At 38.6% G+C, this 20,038-nt stretch overlaps 1 protein-coding gene across 2 annotated transcripts in view; it reads left to right on the forward strand.

Moving 5' to 3' along the window:
- Positions 1-17,621, forward strand: part of hnf4a (hepatocyte nuclear factor 4, alpha) — a 33,774-nt gene extending 16,153 nt beyond the window's left edge. The window contains exons 1-10 of one of the 2 annotated variants that reach the window (XM_084720255.1): positions 7,850-8,046; positions 9,038-9,212; positions 10,653-10,747; positions 11,949-12,055; positions 12,155-12,310; positions 13,846-13,933; positions 14,643-14,795; positions 14,906-15,142; positions 15,962-16,084; positions 16,871-17,621. In XM_084720255.1, coding sequence (XP_084576381.1) covers positions 7,959-8,046; positions 9,038-9,212; positions 10,653-10,747; positions 11,949-12,055; positions 12,155-12,310; positions 13,846-13,933; positions 14,643-14,795; positions 14,906-15,142; positions 15,962-16,084; positions 16,871-17,013 — 1,365 coding nt within the window. In that variant the 5' untranslated portion in view covers positions 7,850-7,958 and the 3' untranslated portion in view covers positions 17,014-17,621. Of the gene's footprint in view, positions 1-7,849; positions 8,047-9,037; positions 9,213-10,652; positions 10,748-11,948; positions 12,056-12,154; positions 12,311-13,845; positions 13,934-14,642; positions 14,796-14,905; positions 15,143-15,961; positions 16,085-16,870 lie in introns of those variants that run through there. The other variant, XM_084720256.1, reaches the window with a different exon arrangement.
- Positions 17,622-20,038: the final 2,417 nt, after the last annotated feature.

The following is a 20,038-nucleotide window of genomic DNA, read 5'->3' on the forward strand; positions in this document are numbered from 1 at the left end:
TGGATTTGTTTAACACAGGAGGACACTAGATGCAAAGATTCAGTCCAATGCAAAGTGCTCGATTGATGTATACGCTAAAAATATTTTCTGGCCTCTGGGTTTACTTGTGGGGTCTGCAGCCCAGTCAATACGTGCAGCAGTGTGTCTCCTGCCTGCGAGCTCCAGCTCAGCCCACAGACTTTACATTGTGATGACATCACTGATTTTTTAATAGTTTTTAATCAGCTTATTAAGTTTTACAAAATATAAAACCTTTATGGATCAACAATTCATAATAGAAAGAGTCATAACTTGTTTGTAGTTTGAGGTGTTTACAGACGTCTCTTTTATTGTGGTGCCTCAGTGGGAAAATGCTTTTCGGTCCCAGGGGAATTTTTTCTGCAATACCACGAGTGACCACTGGGAAAATGTATAAATAACACTGAGTGAGTGTTCTGTCGATGTTTTCTTTCACATCTATGAAGCACCGTGACACTTTTTGCTATATGCTAACATGCTCAAAATGACATTGCTAACATTCTGATGTTTAGCAGGTGTGATGTTCACCATCTTAGCATGCTAACATTTGCTAATTAGCCCTAAACAAGGTACAGTTGAGGGGAGCGTCATTAGTTTTGCAGGTATTTGATCATACACCAAAGTATTGGATTAAAAAAATAAGACCTGATGATGATGATACTAAAGAAAAAGGATCAACAAATTATTACAAATATTCTAAACAATAACCAAACCAAACCAAATGTCATGGTTTTACCAGAGCTAGTACCTCTGTTTCCAGGATTCGTGCCACGCTGAGGTAACCCTACATGGACAAGTATTTGAAACAAAGCGCACTGTGTGTACCCAGATATTGTATTCAAAATGGCCAAAAAAACTGGGCATGGAACATTAGACATTTCTCGCTTTCAACGGTCCGCGTCTTGTCTGAGTAGCAGATGAGGCGGGGATACCAAACTTGTGAACATGGCGGCCGAGGAACGCTGAATTATACAGATAAAAGTCAAGCATGTATTTCTATCAACAAGTACCACTGTACAGTTGTTAGACTGATGCCACCAATACGTTTATTTGGTTAAGTTTGTAAAGATTTGGTTCTGCAAATCAATATAAATCAACATATTGGTGCATTTTCAGTCAGTGAGAGGAGGGAGGGCCGGCTGTCGTCTGTAGAGATTATGGCTTATTTTTAACCACCTGAGAAACAGAGAGTGACCAAAGCAATAAAATTAAAAGTATGTTCATGTTGAAGAAAGTGAAATTCAGCACCAGTGAACAAAGAAGCCGGTAGATATTTTATATTTTTTGGAGTAAAGCTCCACCCAGTTTCAGTTCATCCACTAAGAAGAAGCTGTGATTGGCATTTCCAGTATAGACACAACGGCCGTCCTCGATGTGAGACAGAAATATCCTGTCACAAGTTACTGTAGTAGAGTGCATTGTGTGCAAAGTGGAAGTACTCGATTTAAAAGACAGAATTAGTCAAGCTAGATTAGTTTACATTAGCTGATTTTAGCTGACAAGCTAAAGCACACAGAGAACTCTCAAGCAAATATTATGTTGATATAAACCTAACAATCAAAACTTTTACAACTAATGTTAAATTTTTGTAAGTACTTTCACTTAAAGCCACTACATGGAGTGTTCATATCTTGCTTGTTTTGGAGCCCCCTGTGGACAAAAGCAGTATTGTTTCCACCGTACTAACCTCACCTACACGTTTCAGATCGTGTTCAGCTTGTAGTGGTGTTCGACACTGAGTCAAAGTGGTTCCCAACCTCCATTTTCAACTATCAGTTAGGGAAATGCACAACATTTTGCAACCCTAATAGGAGGCCAAGTCTACTTACAGACAAGTGACACATTTTGAAATGTGAAGCTTTACTTTCTTTTGATTTATCAGCCATCTGTAGAACTCTATTGCAAAGCATAATTTTGGTTGATAACAGCAAAATAACATCTGATTTAATGCGATGAGGAGGAGAAATAATCATTTTGTATATAAATATGTGATTCACCACAGCTGTGAGGTGCTGGAAGAGATGGAAAATGTTTGAAAAGTGTTTGAATTTGACTTAAGAAAAGGTTCATGAACCCTGAAATTGTGATTTCAGTCGACGTGCAAATCTGATGTTGAGGACCTCAGAACAGAAAAAGTCTTGTGGGACCCCCTGTGATTTCTGGACCGGACCCCTGGCTGGGAACCAATGCTTTACAACATTAAGCATGTTCTTACTGTTAGTCGACTATTCTAAATTAAATTTTTGTTTAATCGACAGGGAAATGCATATCCTCCCCAGCTCCACCATCTGTGGTCACTTTTGGCTCCAAAAAAACAAAATGACGACGGCCATAACGCCAAACTGTGCTAAATGCCGAAACTCAAGGCTTCAAAATGGCCATGAAAGCGCCATGATTTTCCTGCAGTTAGCGTTTTCCTTCTTTTTGTCATGTTCTTGTGCTAAGTGACGCTATCGGCTGCCGGCTGTAGCTTCATATTTAGTGTACAGATATGAGAGCAGCATTGATTTTCTCATCTGAAAGTTGAAATTTTCATCTTAAGCAAAAATAAAAAATAAACTCCATTAGAATTTGTCACCAGAATGAACACATGCTGCTGTAACGTGTGTTTTATAGCCTCCTGCACGTGTCCATCCACCCTGTGCACTGTGGGAATGTAGGTAGAGTGAGTGAAGACAAACCCCACCGCCTCAAAATGCAGATAAGTGATGGGAGAATTTCTAATCTGGCCTTGTATCTCACACATCAGAACAGTTTGTCAGTTTGCGATTAAGAAAGCTGCAACCATGCAGATTAAACTTTATTGTCCTGTATATGACTGTTCCTTGAGGAGTTCACAGAAATTTAAGATGGGGGCAGCGATAAAAGCGCTTTAATGACGGAGGAGATAAGATTTGCTCTGAGTGACTCATTCATCGCTCCACACTGATTCTCCCCTCCTCCTCCTCCTCCTCCTCCTCCTCCTGCTCGCCGCTTTGAAATAATCAGCACACTTCTTGAGCAAATATGGGCATTGCAGAAGAGCAGAGCGGATCGAACATGGGATGTCGTAATGGCCGACCTCTGTACACACAAGTGAAACAGCATGAGCTGCGTTTGATACAGGAGTGTGTAAATAGCTGCTAATCATTTTTTGATCATGGGCGTCGTTTCCATTTGAGTTAATCAGGTTGTTAAAGATCCTCACAGCACTGTGACACCCACAGATCAATGAACCCAAACCTCTGATCATATCTGAGAAGTTTCTACAGGTTTAATCACATGCTGATCACTTCCATTTTCATTTCTGATTGGATCACTGCAAGAGGGGATTTTGTCAACATGTAATCATTGAACAGATCAGAATCAGAATCAGACACAGGAGCCTCTGGGAATGTTATGATGTTTGCCTGCCCGGAGAAAAATAATTTTATGAGCAGCCAGTATAATTTGAGTGTACGGTTTACGAGTTCTCCTACATGGGGTTTACTGCTGCTGAGGTCTGGCTGAACTCGGGATCGTTGACCTGCTGTGATGTTCTGGCACTTTCTCTTCAAATACAAGACTACTGTTTGCTGTGAGACATGGAGGAGGCGGACACTTTGCGCAAGCAGTGAATTTATTTTTGAAAACAATCAGATTCCGGATAGTGTGACACAGAAAACACTCCCAGAAACTGAAAGCATGTGTGCTGTTTTCACCAATCGCTTAAACTCCACCTATGTGCATCATATAAACACTTCATAAATAGAATTTATAGCGCACTATAATGTAGCTGTAAGCAGACTTAATATTAAGTGTTTATTAATTTATTTGTCACCAACTGAAACTACTGTAAAGGATCAATAACTGTCATGAAGGTGAATGATTGATATCACAGTATAACACTGAACAGTAATGGTTGCCAGGTTGCCATTGGCAACCATTTTGAGAAATTGGCAATCATCTTTTGTGGTGAATTATTTAACGAATTATCAGTAGGAGTCATTCAATCAAAATGGTTTCTGTTTCTTCAAATTTTCAGCTAATTCTTGCCACTACAAACCTGAACCTGCTGCAGCACTTTGTTTTTCCGTCTGTATGTCCTGGTTTTCATCGGCCCGTTTGTCATCAAATCAACATTAATGGCAACGAAAATGCAGATAAAAGGTTTGGGTTTAGCTCAAATTGTACTCAGTACTTTAAAAAGTAACCCAGTAAAGTCAGACTTAAAACTACTTAATTATAGTAACTTAAGTATTTGTAATTAGTTACTTCCACCCCTGATAATGACTACAATACAAAATATATGTTTAGTTTAATTTAAACAATTAAAGCGGCACATAAGTGTGTATTTATGTGACAATTCCAATTCTTGGTCTTCATAAGAGTTTTCGAAAAATATTAAAAGGATTCAGACCCAAAAGAGCAAATAAAGAACCACCTTGAAGGAGTTTAGACACAACCTGCTGCTTATAACCTATTAGAAATGTTTACTTTAATTATTTAAAACTCTAATATAAGAGATATAAAATACAAATACAAGATAATTTGATGTCTTTTTATTTATTAAATACTTAAAATAAATAAATAATTTCATCCTTATATAAAACATTAGTACAACTGTATTTTATTAACTTTATTAACTCTTACTCTCTTCAGTAGAGTTACAATTGTTAACATTAGTTACATTAATTAACCTGTAAAAAATATAGACAGAGTCATTAACTGTTTTTATCTAAAACTTAATGACCACGTTAGATTTTAAGCTCTTTTTTTCTACACTGGGTTAAATTTGCACCTATACTTACCTTTTAAATTTTGATTGATTTCGAAGGCTCATCCTAATTAAACCTTTTGAGACATGTTTATGACTAAGAACTACAGACACCTAGTTATATTTGTACAGAAGAATATATCCTTTGCCATTTATTTTTCCTAAAATGATTCATAAATCTGCTCTGAATCGCGGAGGAGCAGCCGCCTTTCCAACAATAAGTCGTGTTGAGCTTTTGGATCAGCCTCACGTGCACCGTGCATTTTCACAAACAATGAAGTCTTTTACATAAAGGCATCACTTTGCTGCAGCAAGAGTTATTTCCCTCGTTGATTATGCAAGAATTAACTCAGATTTAGCAGCGACATGTGTTACACATGGAGGTAGATGAATATGACAGACTGATATGATCTGTTTCCTTTCCTTTCCTTATGTAATAAAAAAAAGTAGAAACGTATTATCAACAGTTTTTAAAAAAAAATCACATAATCTACATAATGAACCCTTTCAGAGTGTTAAATTATTATTATTGTTATATTACTGCACAATTAATATTGATGCTTTGACATATAAGATGTATTTGGCAGCTGGTGGAAGTGGAGCTGTTGTTGTGTATGAGAAGGGGTGTGAATAAGACACATACGACACCACCACCATCTCATGAACATGGACTCTTTATGACTGCTTATGACTGCTGTCATTAACTGTTGGTCACTTTTAATGCAAATTTTAAGGTCAGAGTTCCCTTCATATCCTCTCATGTCTCGTGTCTCTGTCATTTTGAGTCGAATGAAGTATTGAAATGTTAGTCTACTTGCACAATTAAAGGGACAGTTCACCCCCAAAATCAAAAATACATATTTTTCTTCTGGCCTGTAGTAATGTTTTAGCTTTTTGGTGTGAGTTGTCGCGTTTTGGAGATATCAGCTGTAGAGATGTCCGCCCTCTCTCCAGAATAGTGTGACTAAAAAAAGAAAAGAAAAAAAGAAAACAGTTTGAAAAATTAAAACCCGGTCTAATGAAAGTAGGTTTGTCCCTTTAAACGCTGCAAATCTATCAGCGTGCTCCTGTCTCCATTTTTCCTCTGGAGGTTTCCTATAATATGTTGCAGTATGATTCAGTAATTGATAGTATAATGTTTATTCAGAGGACTGATCAGGAAGTTTTCTGACAGAACCTTCATCTCCAGCGTGAACGAATACTGAAGCCGGACCTGAGGCTTCAGCTTCACCTACAAAACAAACAAAACGAGTAAAAACATTTTGTGTGCCTTTCAGTTTTGGTCTTTACTTGAGTATTTCCATTTTATGCACTTTATACTTTTACTCCACTACATCTCAGAGACAAATACTGGACTTTTCACTCCACTACATTTACCTAACAGCTTCAGTTGCAAGTCACTTTTTCAGTTTACAATTTTTTTCAAACACTTCCTATCCAGTGAAGACCATGTCACTGCAAGTCACTAATGTGACTTTTTTTCTGATAAATTGAGAGATTAAGTGTTCCCTTATGGGGTTGAGAAAATTCTCCTTCTTCTTAAGCCAAATAAAGTCTTTAAAACTGCCTTAGATCAGCTGGGAAATACATTGTTGAAAATTGAAAACAGGCTGTTTTTCTGACACCATGAAAAGTTGACTTTTTAGTAGGGGTGTCCCGATCCGATTGATATCAGATATCGGTCTGATATCAGCCAAAAAACAAGTATCAGATTTTATCAGACTGCATCTAGAATCTCTGATATAAGCGCTCCGATAAGCAGTCCATTTTCTGCTCCAGCACTTCTATCCATGGGTGACTGTGGTTGCTGACTATTGTTTTCTGTTTGAGTAACATCACTTGATCAAACCTTTTCTAACATTCCACACTACAAAATAAGTAATAAAAGTATGTATGATTCATGCTGATATCGTATCGGGTCGATATCAGTATCGGCCAATACTCAAGGCTGCAATATCGGTATCGTATCGGAAGTGAAAAAGTTGTATCGGGACATCCCTACTTTTTAGAGAAGAGTGGTTTTCACAGGACAGTGACAGAACAAACATGATAATATGTTGTTGTAGATTAAACTACACAACTACACACCTCTTCTTGGTATTATTTAACTTTTCAAGCCAGCAATGCAGTTCAGCATCAGCTTTTCAACAGCCAGCATTCACACCCGCATTCTGGCACTTTTTTTTAAACCTTCACATCCCATTATAACGTTTGTAACCTCTACAGTTTAGCATCAGCCTTTCAACAAACATTTAAATACTCCACATCCTTCATACAATTTGGTTTTCTTTCAACTTTCAAATCTCATTAGAACTTCTTCAGTGTCTTCAGTTTATCGTCTGCCTTTCAACAGACATCAAAACATTGTGCATCTTTCATAGATTATTGGTTTAGCATCAGCTTTTTAACATTCAGCCAGCATTCACACCTGCAGTTTCTTCCAAAACTGCTTTCCCTAGTTTTCTCTTTTCTCTAGTAGCTTTCATACATTTTGGTTTTTATTCAATTTGCAAATTCCAATCAAATTTCCTCAACCTCTTCAGTTTTGCATTTTTCAAACTTTGAAAACATTACATTAAAATTCACGCGTTTTCAAGGATTTCCAGCACCCATAAAAACCCTGTGTGCAGTAATGCAGGGGTTGTCGGATGTGTGCATGTGATTGAGGAGTGCTACAGAAAGTGTTGGCTATAAAATAAACTGGTTTAAAGTGGCGGAGCAGTGACTTGGCAGTGGATTGACCTGATATCTCTCTCATGGAAGAATTGTTAATCCATTACTGACAGAAGAAGAGGTGGCAGATATCAAAGTTGGGCTATCTCCTCTAAAAAAAAAAAAAAAAAAATAACAACCCTGCAGTGATTCGCCATCGGAGGGGCTGGTTAACCATCAACCAGAGAGACACTCCACCTCTGCTCTGGTTAGCAGCATGAGGGAAGGAGGAGAAGCTGTCAGTCCCTGGTCTCCTCTCTCACACCAGTAGGTCCACATCACACTCAACTGGGCCAACGGAGCGACCTTGTCACTGGGCGGAGCTAGGCTCAAAAAAAAAAAAAAAGGTTAGGGGGGGTTAGTAGAGGTGTGTGGGGGTGTGAGAAGAGAAGGAGGAGGAGGAGGAGAAGGGGGGCACATTAGCTTCTTGGACAAGTCTTTCTGTCCCACTGTCAGGTAGTTGAGAATTTGTTTGTCCAAAGCACTGGCAGACATGGACATGGCAGACTACAGCGAGGCTCTGGACCCAGCCTACACCACGCTGGAGTTCGAAAACATGCAAGTGCTCCCGCTGGGCACAGGTGAGTCAAATATATGCAGCTCTGGCGTTGAACTTTGAAACTTTTACTGATTTAAAACTTTGGTCAGGAGAGGACAGAGGGAGTTCTGGCAGTGGGGTGATAAAAAGGGGTCATTTGTCCATCTGCTCCTGCTCAGAGAGGGATGATCCCACACAGTGGTCTTCTTTTATCACCTCTGAGCGCGATGGTAAAACATTAAGAGATTTTGATTTACGAGACTCCGCTTTATTCCCAACGCCGCTCAGGTCATCTGGTCGAAGCAATTTGAACCTGTTTCAGCTTGCAGGCCGACGTGGTGTCAGATTGGTTACTGTTTGTGGACTGATATTCATCCTCTGATGAAGCAGTAGTTTAAGTATCACGACTCCCGTCTCCTGTTACAAACGGTCTGTTCCCACAGAGTCTAAAGTGGAGAAAAAAGGGTTGAGTTTTTTTGACATGGGCTCACAATGACACCAACTTATTTTTATATGCAGTCTCCCATGACGTCTGAATGTGATCCTGAGTCTAAAATTCCCAGAGAGACTGAAAAGGGAAGCATTACGGGGAACTTTTCCATCACTTACACGTATAACAACGTCTGTTGAGTTTAATCTATAGTGTGTCGTGATTGATTGACCCAGTCTGTGTGACTAACAACTGTCTCCAGTGATTGCCTTTTCAGAGGTAATCAAGATGACATCAATTATGCTCTGTTGACCCTGTTTGAGCCACTCAGGCAGGTAACAGATCCTCACAGGCTCTCGTGAAAGGCCGGTTTTGATCAGCTGTCAATGGGGCTGATCACTGCATTCACTCGGGCCGTTCACACCTTCCTCACTGAAGCAGAAACACTATTTCACAGCCTCTGATCTACACTGCTCAAAGATATTTCTTAATGCTTGATGAGTGCAATCTGATTAAGGTTTAATGAAAAACGCTCTTCCTCTGGTTTTGCTCAGCCTGCTGACCCATCTCTCTCTCTCTCTGTCTCTCTCTCTGCTTGTGTCAGACTCCTCACCGGCTGAGAGCGCCAACATGAACGCCACTGGCCACCTGGGGGCGGGCAGCCTGTGTGCCATATGTGGAGACAGAGCCACTGGCAAACACTATGGGGCATCCAGCTGTGATGGCTGCAAGGGCTTCTTCAGACGCAGCGTCCGCAAAAACCACATGTACTCGTGCAGGTGAGGACGGACCTGTGCCTGAAGGGGGAGAAATACTCTTTACTTTTTAAGCAAAGCATTGCACATGTGGTCCTGCAGTGCAGATTGTTCCCAACTTTACACTGAAAAAGCAAAACACAAATTTTTTTTTTATCTGTAAACTGGCAATAAATACAGCATAAGGAGCCTATTTTAGCCCCACCCCTTTTTACTCTGTGCAGCAATTAGAGCTGCAACATCGCCAGCCATTTTGATAATTCATTAATCACTTTGAGTCATTTTTTAATTTAAAAAAAAGCCAAAATTCTCTGATTTTAGCTTCTCAAATGTGAATATTTTCTGGTTTCTTTCCTTCTCACTGACAGTAAACTGAATAGTGAAGACATTTGAGGACGTCATCTTGGGCTTTTTTCACCATTTTCTGACATTTTATAGAACAAACAACTAATTGATTTATTGAGAAAGTAAAAAAAAATGTTAGTTGCAGCCCAGTTCCAATGACAGTTCAGCAAGATTATTACCTGGCAGAACCTCAGTCAACTTCCTCCTTTACTGTTTCCTGTACTTCAATAAACTATGTACTCGGATCATCTTTAGCCAATGTTAGCAAAACACTAGCTTACTGGCTAGCTAATGGTGGATGTAGATTAGCTAGCTACTTAGCTAGCTAGGATTTGTGATTGGCTGGTACTCGTTGCCTTGACTATTAGGCTTCCTAATGTTATGAAAGGATGTATTTTAACCCAAGCCATGATCTTTTCTTAAAGCCATAGCCAATCACAGCACAGTAGATGGAAAAGTCGTGGGGAAAAAATAATGCAATTGATGTGGATTAGCAGGGGAATTAACTAATGTTTCGCTAACTTTAGATGTGACTGTATGCTGCATCTTTTAAACATCTTAAAAGTTGGTTTTCTTTTCAACATAGACGAGTTGAGCACAAAGGATATCTAAGGACAGGAAGCAGGAAAGGATAGTTGACTGAGGTGCCAAGCTTTCTCAACATTTATTGGAGCATAGACCAAAAAGGGGCGGGACTTAAGAAGGGTCAATTGCTTCTAAGGTTGCAACTAATGATTATTTTTATGATTTATTATATAGATTTTTTTTCATATAAAATGTCAGACAATATAAAATAATGCATCTTATAATTTCCTACAAGTCGAGGTGACATCTTCAAATGTCAACTAGCAGTCCAGAATACAAAAATATTCAGTTTACTATAAAGAAAAGTATTAAAAACTCACATTTGTGAAGCTGGAAACAGCAAATATTTGGCACTTCTGCTTTAAAGAATGGCTTGAATGATTCTTTAACCATCAAAATTGTTGCAGATTAATTTTCTGTGAATCAGCTAATGAATTAATCAACCAGTTGTTGCAGCTTTGATAGCTTCACTCATTCAAGCTTCTTTTTTGACTCTACTAGAGTACAAATAAACTCATTCCACTCATTTTCCAGGTTCAACAGACAATGCATTGTGGACAAGGACAAGCGAAATCAATGCAGATACTGCAGGCTGAAGAAATGCTTCAGAGCTGGCATGAAGAAAGAAGGTAGGAGCCTTTCATCTTTTTTCACGTCAAACTGACTGAATCTATAAGCTCAATCTATACGTTTTTTGAGAAGACAACAGTTTCTCTTGAAAACAGAATTCCCCATTTAATCAGCAAATCACTGCTGGCGTGTGGCGTGTGAGCCGTCTCCCCGCTGAATCGACACGACTCGACCGAGTGTGTTGCAATCCCCACGAGCGTAGTGCTTTGTTAATGTTCACTCCATGGAGCGCTGAAGTCTCTAACCAGCTTATGCTGAGCAAACATTTCCGAGCAATAATAGCCATATACTGATAAACATGACAACCTGACAACCCCTATTTTTCTCTGCGCTCCATGTGCAACAAAGAAATTAAGAAAATTACATTTTTTAAATAGTTTTCCTGGTTTTTCAGTTTGTTTAGCTCCATGAAAATGAGACATTTTTCATGGTTTAACTTTAAATCATGTTGCAATAAACTTCTAAACTTCTCGTTGAACTTCAGTTTAGTTTTTACTATAAACCTAAATTAAATTTAATTTGGTTTCACCCAATCTTTAAACTCCAAATGTGATGCAGTATCAACTTTAAACTTATGGTTGAGGAGGTTTAATGGCGGCCTTTTTGAGATAAATTGAGAAAAAAATTGAAGTTCCTTGAAGGACAGACTCAACCGGATTTAGTTTTATGACCCATCTTTTCTGTCTTTCACTCCAGTTTATAATTCAGACAACAATTTTTTCTCAAAGGAGGAGAAATTAGAGTAGGCTAATTAATACAATGTTTAGTTAGTTAACTTTTTAGCTAGCTAGCAAACATTACAACTTTTAGTTAAATTTTAGTGAGCTAGCAAACAATCAAACTTTTTGAAAACTTTTTAGCTAGTTAGCAAAACAATGAAATGGTTTGTTAAGGAATACATAGACCACCAAAATTAATGGTTTTACCCCCTTTTTCATATTTACTAGCCCCCAACAGCATGCAAATGTATTACTTATTTTTTTTAATTTGGCTCAGCAAATATCTCCATATTGATTAAACTATATTGAATTTTTATTTAAATCATTAAATTTGCATTTACTAAACTGAGATCAGTATTTAATTGTGCAAAAGACCTCTGCCTAATTTTACATCTGGATTTACTCATCATAAACCTAATTTTGCTAAAATCTGATTAATCTTCATTGGTGCGATCCAGTCTAAATCTGTGTGTGTTTTCAGCTGTGCAGAATGAAAGAGACAGAATCAGCACCAGGAGATCGAGCTATGAAGACAGCAGTTTACCATCCATCAATGCACTCATCCAGGCAGACGTCCTGTCAAGACAGGTAAGACGTCCTGAATCATCCCTGGTGATCACATCTAACTATGATCAATCACCTGTAACAAGGCATCAAATGATTTAAAATCTGCACTGCCTCATCTAGATCAGCTCCCCTGCTCCTATACTGAACGGCGACATCAGGACCAAAAAGATCGCCGCCATCACAGATGTGTGTGAGTCTATGAAACAGCAGCTGTTGGTCCTGGTGGAGTGGGCCAAGTACATCCCAGCCTTCTGTGACCTGCCCCTGGATGACCAGGTAAGACTCTCTCACACACACACACGCACACACACACACACACACACGCACGCACACACACACACGCACAGTGTACATAGTTGTATAGACACTCTGGTCACTGATCAACCGATCTGCACAAAACCATAGTGTGGGCGGCAGGAGCACATGTAGACTCAATGAGTGTTTTTCCTAAATAAATAAAAATGGAGTAGAGATAAATGCATGCAAGTAATAGTTAAATGTTTGTGTATCTTTGTTCAGGCTGGTTATTCTTCATCTGAGCTGTTTTATATTTCTGTGTAAGCACATGCTTCTGATTCTGATCTAGTTCTGATTCATTGTAAAAAAAAAAAAATCTCTAAAGACTATAAGTTTTTTTTTCCATCACTCAAAACCTCAAATTCTTCAACCACAGTGGTTAATGTATTTTATTCCTGAGTTAGAATATGATGAGCTGGTTTCAAAGTTATATCCCCCCTTTAAAAAAGTGCAGAATCATTAACAGTGTGATCACCAGGCCTTGGTAACTGATTTGCTGATGTTGTATCAGTGAAGGAGTGTCTTCTGCCAGGGTTTGACTCTCTTTAGTTTCCACAGTGAGCTTCAGATGAAGAGACAGAAGCAGAAAATACCAAAAACATTCAAATTAATATAGTTAGTTGTTGAGTCTTATTCCCAAAATATCAGTACAGACCATCTTAACACTGATGTCATGATTATGTCATGATGTTAGCTGGAGGCAAAAGTAGCAGTAGTGGTAGCTACGGCTGCAACTTCATTAATCTGTCAACTGTTTTCACGAATAATTGATTAATAATTGTTTGGTCCATAAATGTCAGAAAAGAGTTTTAAAAATTGTCATTCAGTCAAAGGACTCAACCTCAAATGTTTGTTTTTCCACAACGCAAGATTTTCAGTTTACTGTTACAGATGACAAAAGAAACCAGCAAATATTTGCATGTAAGAAGCTGAAATCAATTTTTTAAATTACAAAATGACTCAACACAATTAATCAACTATTATTTGCCTTGTTCTGTAAAACACACTTCATTTTCTGACAGCACTGTGAAGCAGCAGCAAAACGTTAAATTAACAAAATAAAATCAGCTGTAAAAAACATCTGGCGACGGACTCAGCCAATCACTGATACGTTTGTCCAGTCGCTCAAACCCGTGGCAATTACAGAAAAATTGTTTGCCCGTTGAGTGAGTGTGTACGGTTCATCTCACTTTTCTCCCATTGCTTAATGGGAACTTTCTCAGGTAACTCTTGTGGTCCTGGAGAATGAGTAATCGTACATATTCAGAGGAGCTCGTATTTTCTTCAGCCATTGATAAGAAACAAGCCAGCAAAACTTGCTAGCTAATGTTAGCTAATGTGTTAAAGGAATTGTTTTCCCTCTACCTAAGCTCCGCCCACAAAAAAGTAAGAATGTTTACCAACAAGGAAAAATCAACTATCATTCTCCATAATTGCTCCCTGCACCTTTAACATGTAAAGTATTTATGTTATTATAACACAGCTAATAATTATGTGAATTCACTGTGCTTCAGGTGGCGCTGCTGCGAGCTCACGCTGGAGAACACCTTCTGCTCGGCGCCGCAAAGAGGTCCATGCTATACAAAGACATCCTCTTATTAGGTAAAACTGACACATACAGGAGTATTTTACCACACTCATATTGCCGTCATTCATTGCCCATATCTGTTAACATGCTTTTCTTTATTTTGTCATTTATATAATGTTACAATGTTCAAATCAAACAGGGTCAAAATGTCAAATAATGAGGTAAACATATGTAAAAGTAGACCCTGTGAGCAAAATCCTCATGTCGCCCTGCACCGTTTAACAGGTTTTTTTTCTACTTTCAATGATTTGACGTGACTGTCTGACTCAGTCTTCACTCAACCGCTGTGCCCAGGATCATGCTAATGTTCAATTTGAAATTAAATCGGCAAAAGTTAAGGCGGAGCAACTGGAGGATGTCTCAGGGAAGACCAGAAAATATTATCTATTATCTAGTTTAACTGAAATCCGTGAATGAAGTTGTGTTTTTGTACAGTGAGACCCGGCAGCCAACACTTCAGGAAGCTAGCCAATCAGAAGAAAGTGGGCTTTTAAGGAGGGGGGCAGCTTCAGACAGAGGGTGAATAGAAGGGCTGCAAAAAGGGCCAGTATAAGATAAATAAGGATGTTATTGGACTGTAAAGCATGCAAAGTTACTCCAAAAATAAAAATATTTAGCTACCAAAGAGCATAGGTCCTCTTTTAAAAGTGAGCATTATCTTACCCAAGAATAAATTCTAATGTAGTGTCATAAATCTAAACCTACAATGTGATCCTCCTGCAGGAAACGACTACATCATTCCCAGAAACTGCCCAGAGTTGGAGGTGGGCAGGGTAGCAGTGAGAATCCTTGACGAGCTGGTGCTTCCCTTCCAGGAGCTTCAGATAGACGACAACGAATATGCCTGCTTGAAAGCCATAGTTTTCTTTGACCCAGGTACAACTGAGCTCATGGATTGTGTTAGCTGCTTTTCAAACCGATAATATGAGTGAGTAATATCAGTAACTCTTCTCCTCGTAAACACGCCTGCTTTTATTTCCAAACAGATGCTAAAGGTCTGAGTGACCCCGGAAAGATCAAGCGGATGCGATACCAGGTCCAGGTCAGCCTGGAGGACTACATCAACGACAGGCAGTACGACTCCCGGGGACGCTTCGGGGAGCTGCTCCTGCTGCTGCCGACGCTACAGAGCATCACCTGGCAAATGATCGAGCAGATCCAGTTTGTCAAACTCTTTGGAATGGCCAAGATCGACAACCTGCTGCAAGAAATGCTTCTCGGAGGTGAGCTCTTTGTAACCAACCCTGAAGAACCATGACTTCTGAACTTAAAGGGATAGTTCAGATTATTTGAAGCAGAGTTGTATATAATGTACTCATCGACAGTCAGTGTATTACCTGCAGTTGATAACGTCCCAGTTTGGAGAAGCAGCACTGCTTTATCTTGCTGTTAGACAGCCTTTTCTGAAGGGAAACCGGTGTTATATAAGACAAATATCCCTCTCTCCAAACCAAACAAACTCCTTTGGCAAAAACAGGACATTTTACCTCCCAGAACGCAGAATTGCTGAACTAAACCCTGCCTTAATCTGTTAGTTTGTTTGTGTTATTGTGTGACTTCAATGAATCTAAACCGACTTTTTAAAACACTGAAGTCATGCAATAAGGCAAACGCACGAACCAGTCGAGGCAGCAGTAGACCAGAAACCAATAGAGTCTGCTTGGTTTGGAGAGAGCGATATTTGGCTCATGAAACTTTGGAAAAAGCAGTCTGACAGCAAGGTAAAGTGAAAGTGGGCCTTTTTTAGGGTGGGTAAAATATGTTTTGCTGCTGATCCTGTTCACTGCGGTACATTGCTTCGCTTCTTGCACCAGTGCAAACTGGTGCAGGCCGACCGTCATCTACTGTAGGTAATAATAACTACTGATAGGCTACCTCATGCAACCCCACCTCAAACAAATCCCTTTAAAAGCTTTGGCTCAATATAGAGTCCACATGTATTCATATTATAGACAGTAGAGAGGACTGTGGCGTTCTTTGTGCGGTCAGATAGGCTGCAGAAAATGACAACTGACTGTATATTTGTGTGTTTTGTATCTCAGGTTCTGCCAATGAGGCTCCACACGCACCTCACTCTCTGCACCCTCACCTGGTCCAGGAGCACCTCAGCAGCAACGTTATAGTGACCAGCAACATGCCAACGCCGATCCATAATGGTCAAATCTGTAAGTATAAAAAACACATCAGGACAAGTTTTTTGCACAACTGTACAACAGAGACCGAAAGCTCAGTATTAAGTGTGATAGTGCATAGATCTAAGTGTGCAGAGTTTTCTCCTTATTGATTTAGTGCAACTGTTTTGATATCTAAGATTGTTTCTCTGTCGTCAGCTTAAAGCTAGTGGAAGAAACCTTCATATATCACAAAACATAACATCAAAAACAAAATTAGGCTTGTTTTATCTGATTTCAAGGAGAATCTGAACTGTTGGCAGGCATTAAGATTAACTATATAGAAACAGCAGATATTCTTGTTGGTCTCATTGACTCATGTAGGTCATATAGAGACATCAGTAAGAACTCCTTGTTAGCAGCTTTAAATGTTTTTTTCACTTCCACATACTGTAAAAGAACAGGTTTGACCAGTGTGATCAGAAGCATTGATCTAAGTGAACTGTAATCAATGATATTTAAATGAACAGAGGCTGTCAGATTTCCCTCACCGAGCTCCATGTGCAGCCTGGTCAGGTAGCTGGAAGGACAAACCGGCTCGGCAGAATAATCCTCTAAATTCTTCACTGAAACTAATCTGGCTTATTTTGTCAAAGAGAACTTCTGTTATTCTTTCTTAACATGTTTAATGCTCTGAGAAATTTCACAAAAGTGCTTATTCCTTATCTGAAAATTGTGTTGTTGCCCCACTGAGACATGTCAGAATGGTAAATATACACCTGCTTATGCTGCACTTTCTCCCTCTGACTCGCTGCTGCTCTTTTGTGTTCTACTTTTCAGCCACTCCTGAAACCCCGATCCCGTCTCCGCCTACTGCCTCCAGCTCAGAACATTATAAACTGGCTCAGGGGGTCATAGCCACCGTGCCCAAGCAGCCGACCTCCATCCCTCAGCCTACTATTACAAAGCAGGAGGCCATCTAACAATCCTCTGGATCCTTATTCCTTCAGTTTTTTTATTGTGTTAAACCAGGGTCTTTATATGTAAGTTTATACTCAATCAGCATTGAAGCTGTTAACTTGACTGAAGCAATAAAGTAGCTAAATATGTAGAATGTAATTGCAATTGACCCTTTCTAAGTCCCGCCCCTTTTTGCTCTGTGCTCCAATGACAGTTGAGCTTTCTGTTTCCTGTACTTACATATAATAAGTTTATCTATGTTGAAAAGAAAACCACATTTTGAAGATGTTTAAAAGATGTTGAAGGAGGACGTGGAAAAGTCACTTCTTAAAGGAGAAATCTGTAATATACAGCCGCCGTGTCTCCCTTTGAAATTTCTATTCCGGGCCAGTTTGCCTGTTTCACATTAAACAGAGTTAAAATTAATGCTTAATGTTCGCAGCAGAATGCAGAATGTTAATGGAGTCTGGCAGGCAGTCAGACAGGCAGCCTCTTAACTCCAGAGTGTGTATTTTCAGAGCAGTGGGCTTTTGTTTTTAGGATAACAGGGGGGACAACCCACTTCAACCACAGATCTTATATTAAATAGGATTTCCACCCACTGAATATACAGTCTATGGCTCCAACTCTCTATTTGGACTGCAGACTCATTTTTCCTTATGAAATTGCTACATGTTGGTCCTACAAGTTAGCAAATCTTAGCAAAATGACAGCTTACAATTTATGTAGATTAGCTAGCTAGTTAGCAAGTGTTTTGTTGGTGTTAACTATCAGATACTACTTTGCCAGCAATTGATGTAAATTGGTTAGCTAGTGTTTTTGTAACTTTGGTTAATTAAGATGTGCCTATAGGCTGTATATGTCACTAAAGAGCAAAGCGCTTGCTAATTAGCTAGCTAATGATTGGTGTAGATTGTCAAGCTAGTTAGCCAGTGTTTTTTAAAATTAAAATTAAAATGTCACTACCTATCCAACAATTGATGCAGATTAGTTAGATAGTTAGTGTTTTTGTAGCATTACCTTACTTAAGATGTGACTATAGGTGTATGTCACTACAGAGCAAAACGCTAGCTAACTAGCTAACTACTAATTGGTATTGATTGATTGATTTTTTGTAACATTAGCTGACTTGCAATGTGACTATAGTCTACATATATATATATGTTTCTTTTACAGATCCCCCAGTGATATCAGCCACCTGCCCCTCCAGTACATACAATTTAATTGATAAACTAACTACAATATTTGAAAAAATTGTTAAAGATTGATAAGTAAATGTAAACTGTGAAAGAATGCATCCAAGAATGCATGGAATAATGTCTCATACTATAAAATGCAGGCTCCCTATTTATTTTTATTTTTTATTTTTTAAAGCCTATATGAGCTGTCTGCTTTTAACTGTTATCATTACATTAAGTGACATTTTAACTAGCAAGATGAGCTATTCAGTGAAGCCATGAGAATAACTGATGCAGTTCTAGAATGACTGTTTTTGCCAAGGAAAAAGGAGTGTTTTGCTCTAGCTGTAGCAAAACTCTAGCTAACTAGCTAGCTAACGATTGATGTTGTTTGGTTAGGTAGTTAACTTCAAGCCTCAAGCAACTTTAGACCATCTTCAAAATTTGTTTTTCAACATAGACAAATCTAGCATATAGCATGTCAAAGTAGCTAACAGGAAACAGGAGAGGAGAAAGTTGACTGAGGTTTCAAAAGATGTGGGACTTAGGATTGGTCAATTATGTCCTTGCAGATTGCTGTTTTTCTTCAGGGATTTATTTGTTCACACATGCAGCTGCAGTTGAGCTCTGCAGCTCAATGAAGGCCAGACAAAACTATAAGCATCAGAACCATCCAGTCGTGCTGTTGTTCTGTATGATCGACACATATAGGAACACATATGTTGTATATATAGTTTATTACTGGGCGACATCACTTCCTTTAGCATAGCCTCAGTGTGTGCAGTAAGGCTTATGTCAGACATGGTGATAAGATCATGTCAGTATTTCATGAATGTTACAACAGGCCTTACATTGTCACATATTTAGCGTTGCACAGTATTTTATTTTATGTTCATTAGTGATAAAATGGTGTCAACTTTCAGTAGGAAAATTTTCATTTTATCAAAGCTAAAGGAAATCCCTTAAATGAGTTCAGCTTTTTGGGGTCTCTTTTAACTATTCTGTGACATGACTAAAATATCTGTGGTTTGTTTAATGTACTGGAATATTTACAGTAGTAAAAAAAAAAATTAACATGTTAAAATGCAAACCAAGAAATCTTGGTACATATGGTGAAGTTTGTGGTGCCACTTTGTAAAAGTCATGGACAGACACACTGAGGAAGTTTCCCAATAATATGTTGTATTGGTTTTTAAAAAATATATTATATTTTTTGTTTAGTACTTTGTCGTGGTTTAACTGATGGAATAAATTGTGCCTTGTAACCTGTACTGCCTTAAAAAAACAGGCAATGTTTCGCCTTACAATGTGAAGATGAATTAATAAATTTCAAGGTCTATTTTTACATTGCATTCTGCAGATTTTATTTTATACTTTCTGTGACCATGAGAGAAGAGTTGTCTGAAGAATATTCTCTGAATGGGAAATAGTACAACATAAAGAAATCAAACCTGTTGGAAAATCTCTGGGGGAAAAAAAATGCTCCAACGTGGCAGTGCTGCTTGTTCACTGATAGCCAATGTTGCTTCAGACTGATAAAGTGCCATAAAATCATTATAGATAGGCTAGAACTGATTCAAGACAGAGAGAGGGGGAACTTCAAGGATTTATTTCTACATTCCAACTGAAAGAAAAAAAATACATAAATAAAAAATCCGCTGCCAATATTAATGTGCTGCATTTAGACCAAACTATAGACTGACATGACAGGAGTTTGACTGACAAAACAATTAGCTTCACACATGAAGGTCATCTTCAAAGATATCCAAGTAAAGTAGTTTTTTCTTACAAAAACACCAATCACGTACATAAATATGAATACATTAGTTGTATTAATTTAAAACAATTCATTTCCAAATAAATTTGAACT

This window comes from Lutjanus erythropterus, chromosome 6 (assembly GCF_056507025.1).
Source record: "Lutjanus erythropterus isolate fLutEry1 chromosome 6, fLutEry1.hap2, whole genome shotgun sequence".
NCBI lineage: Eukaryota > Metazoa > Chordata > Actinopteri > Lutjaniformes > Lutjanidae > Lutjanus > Lutjanus erythropterus.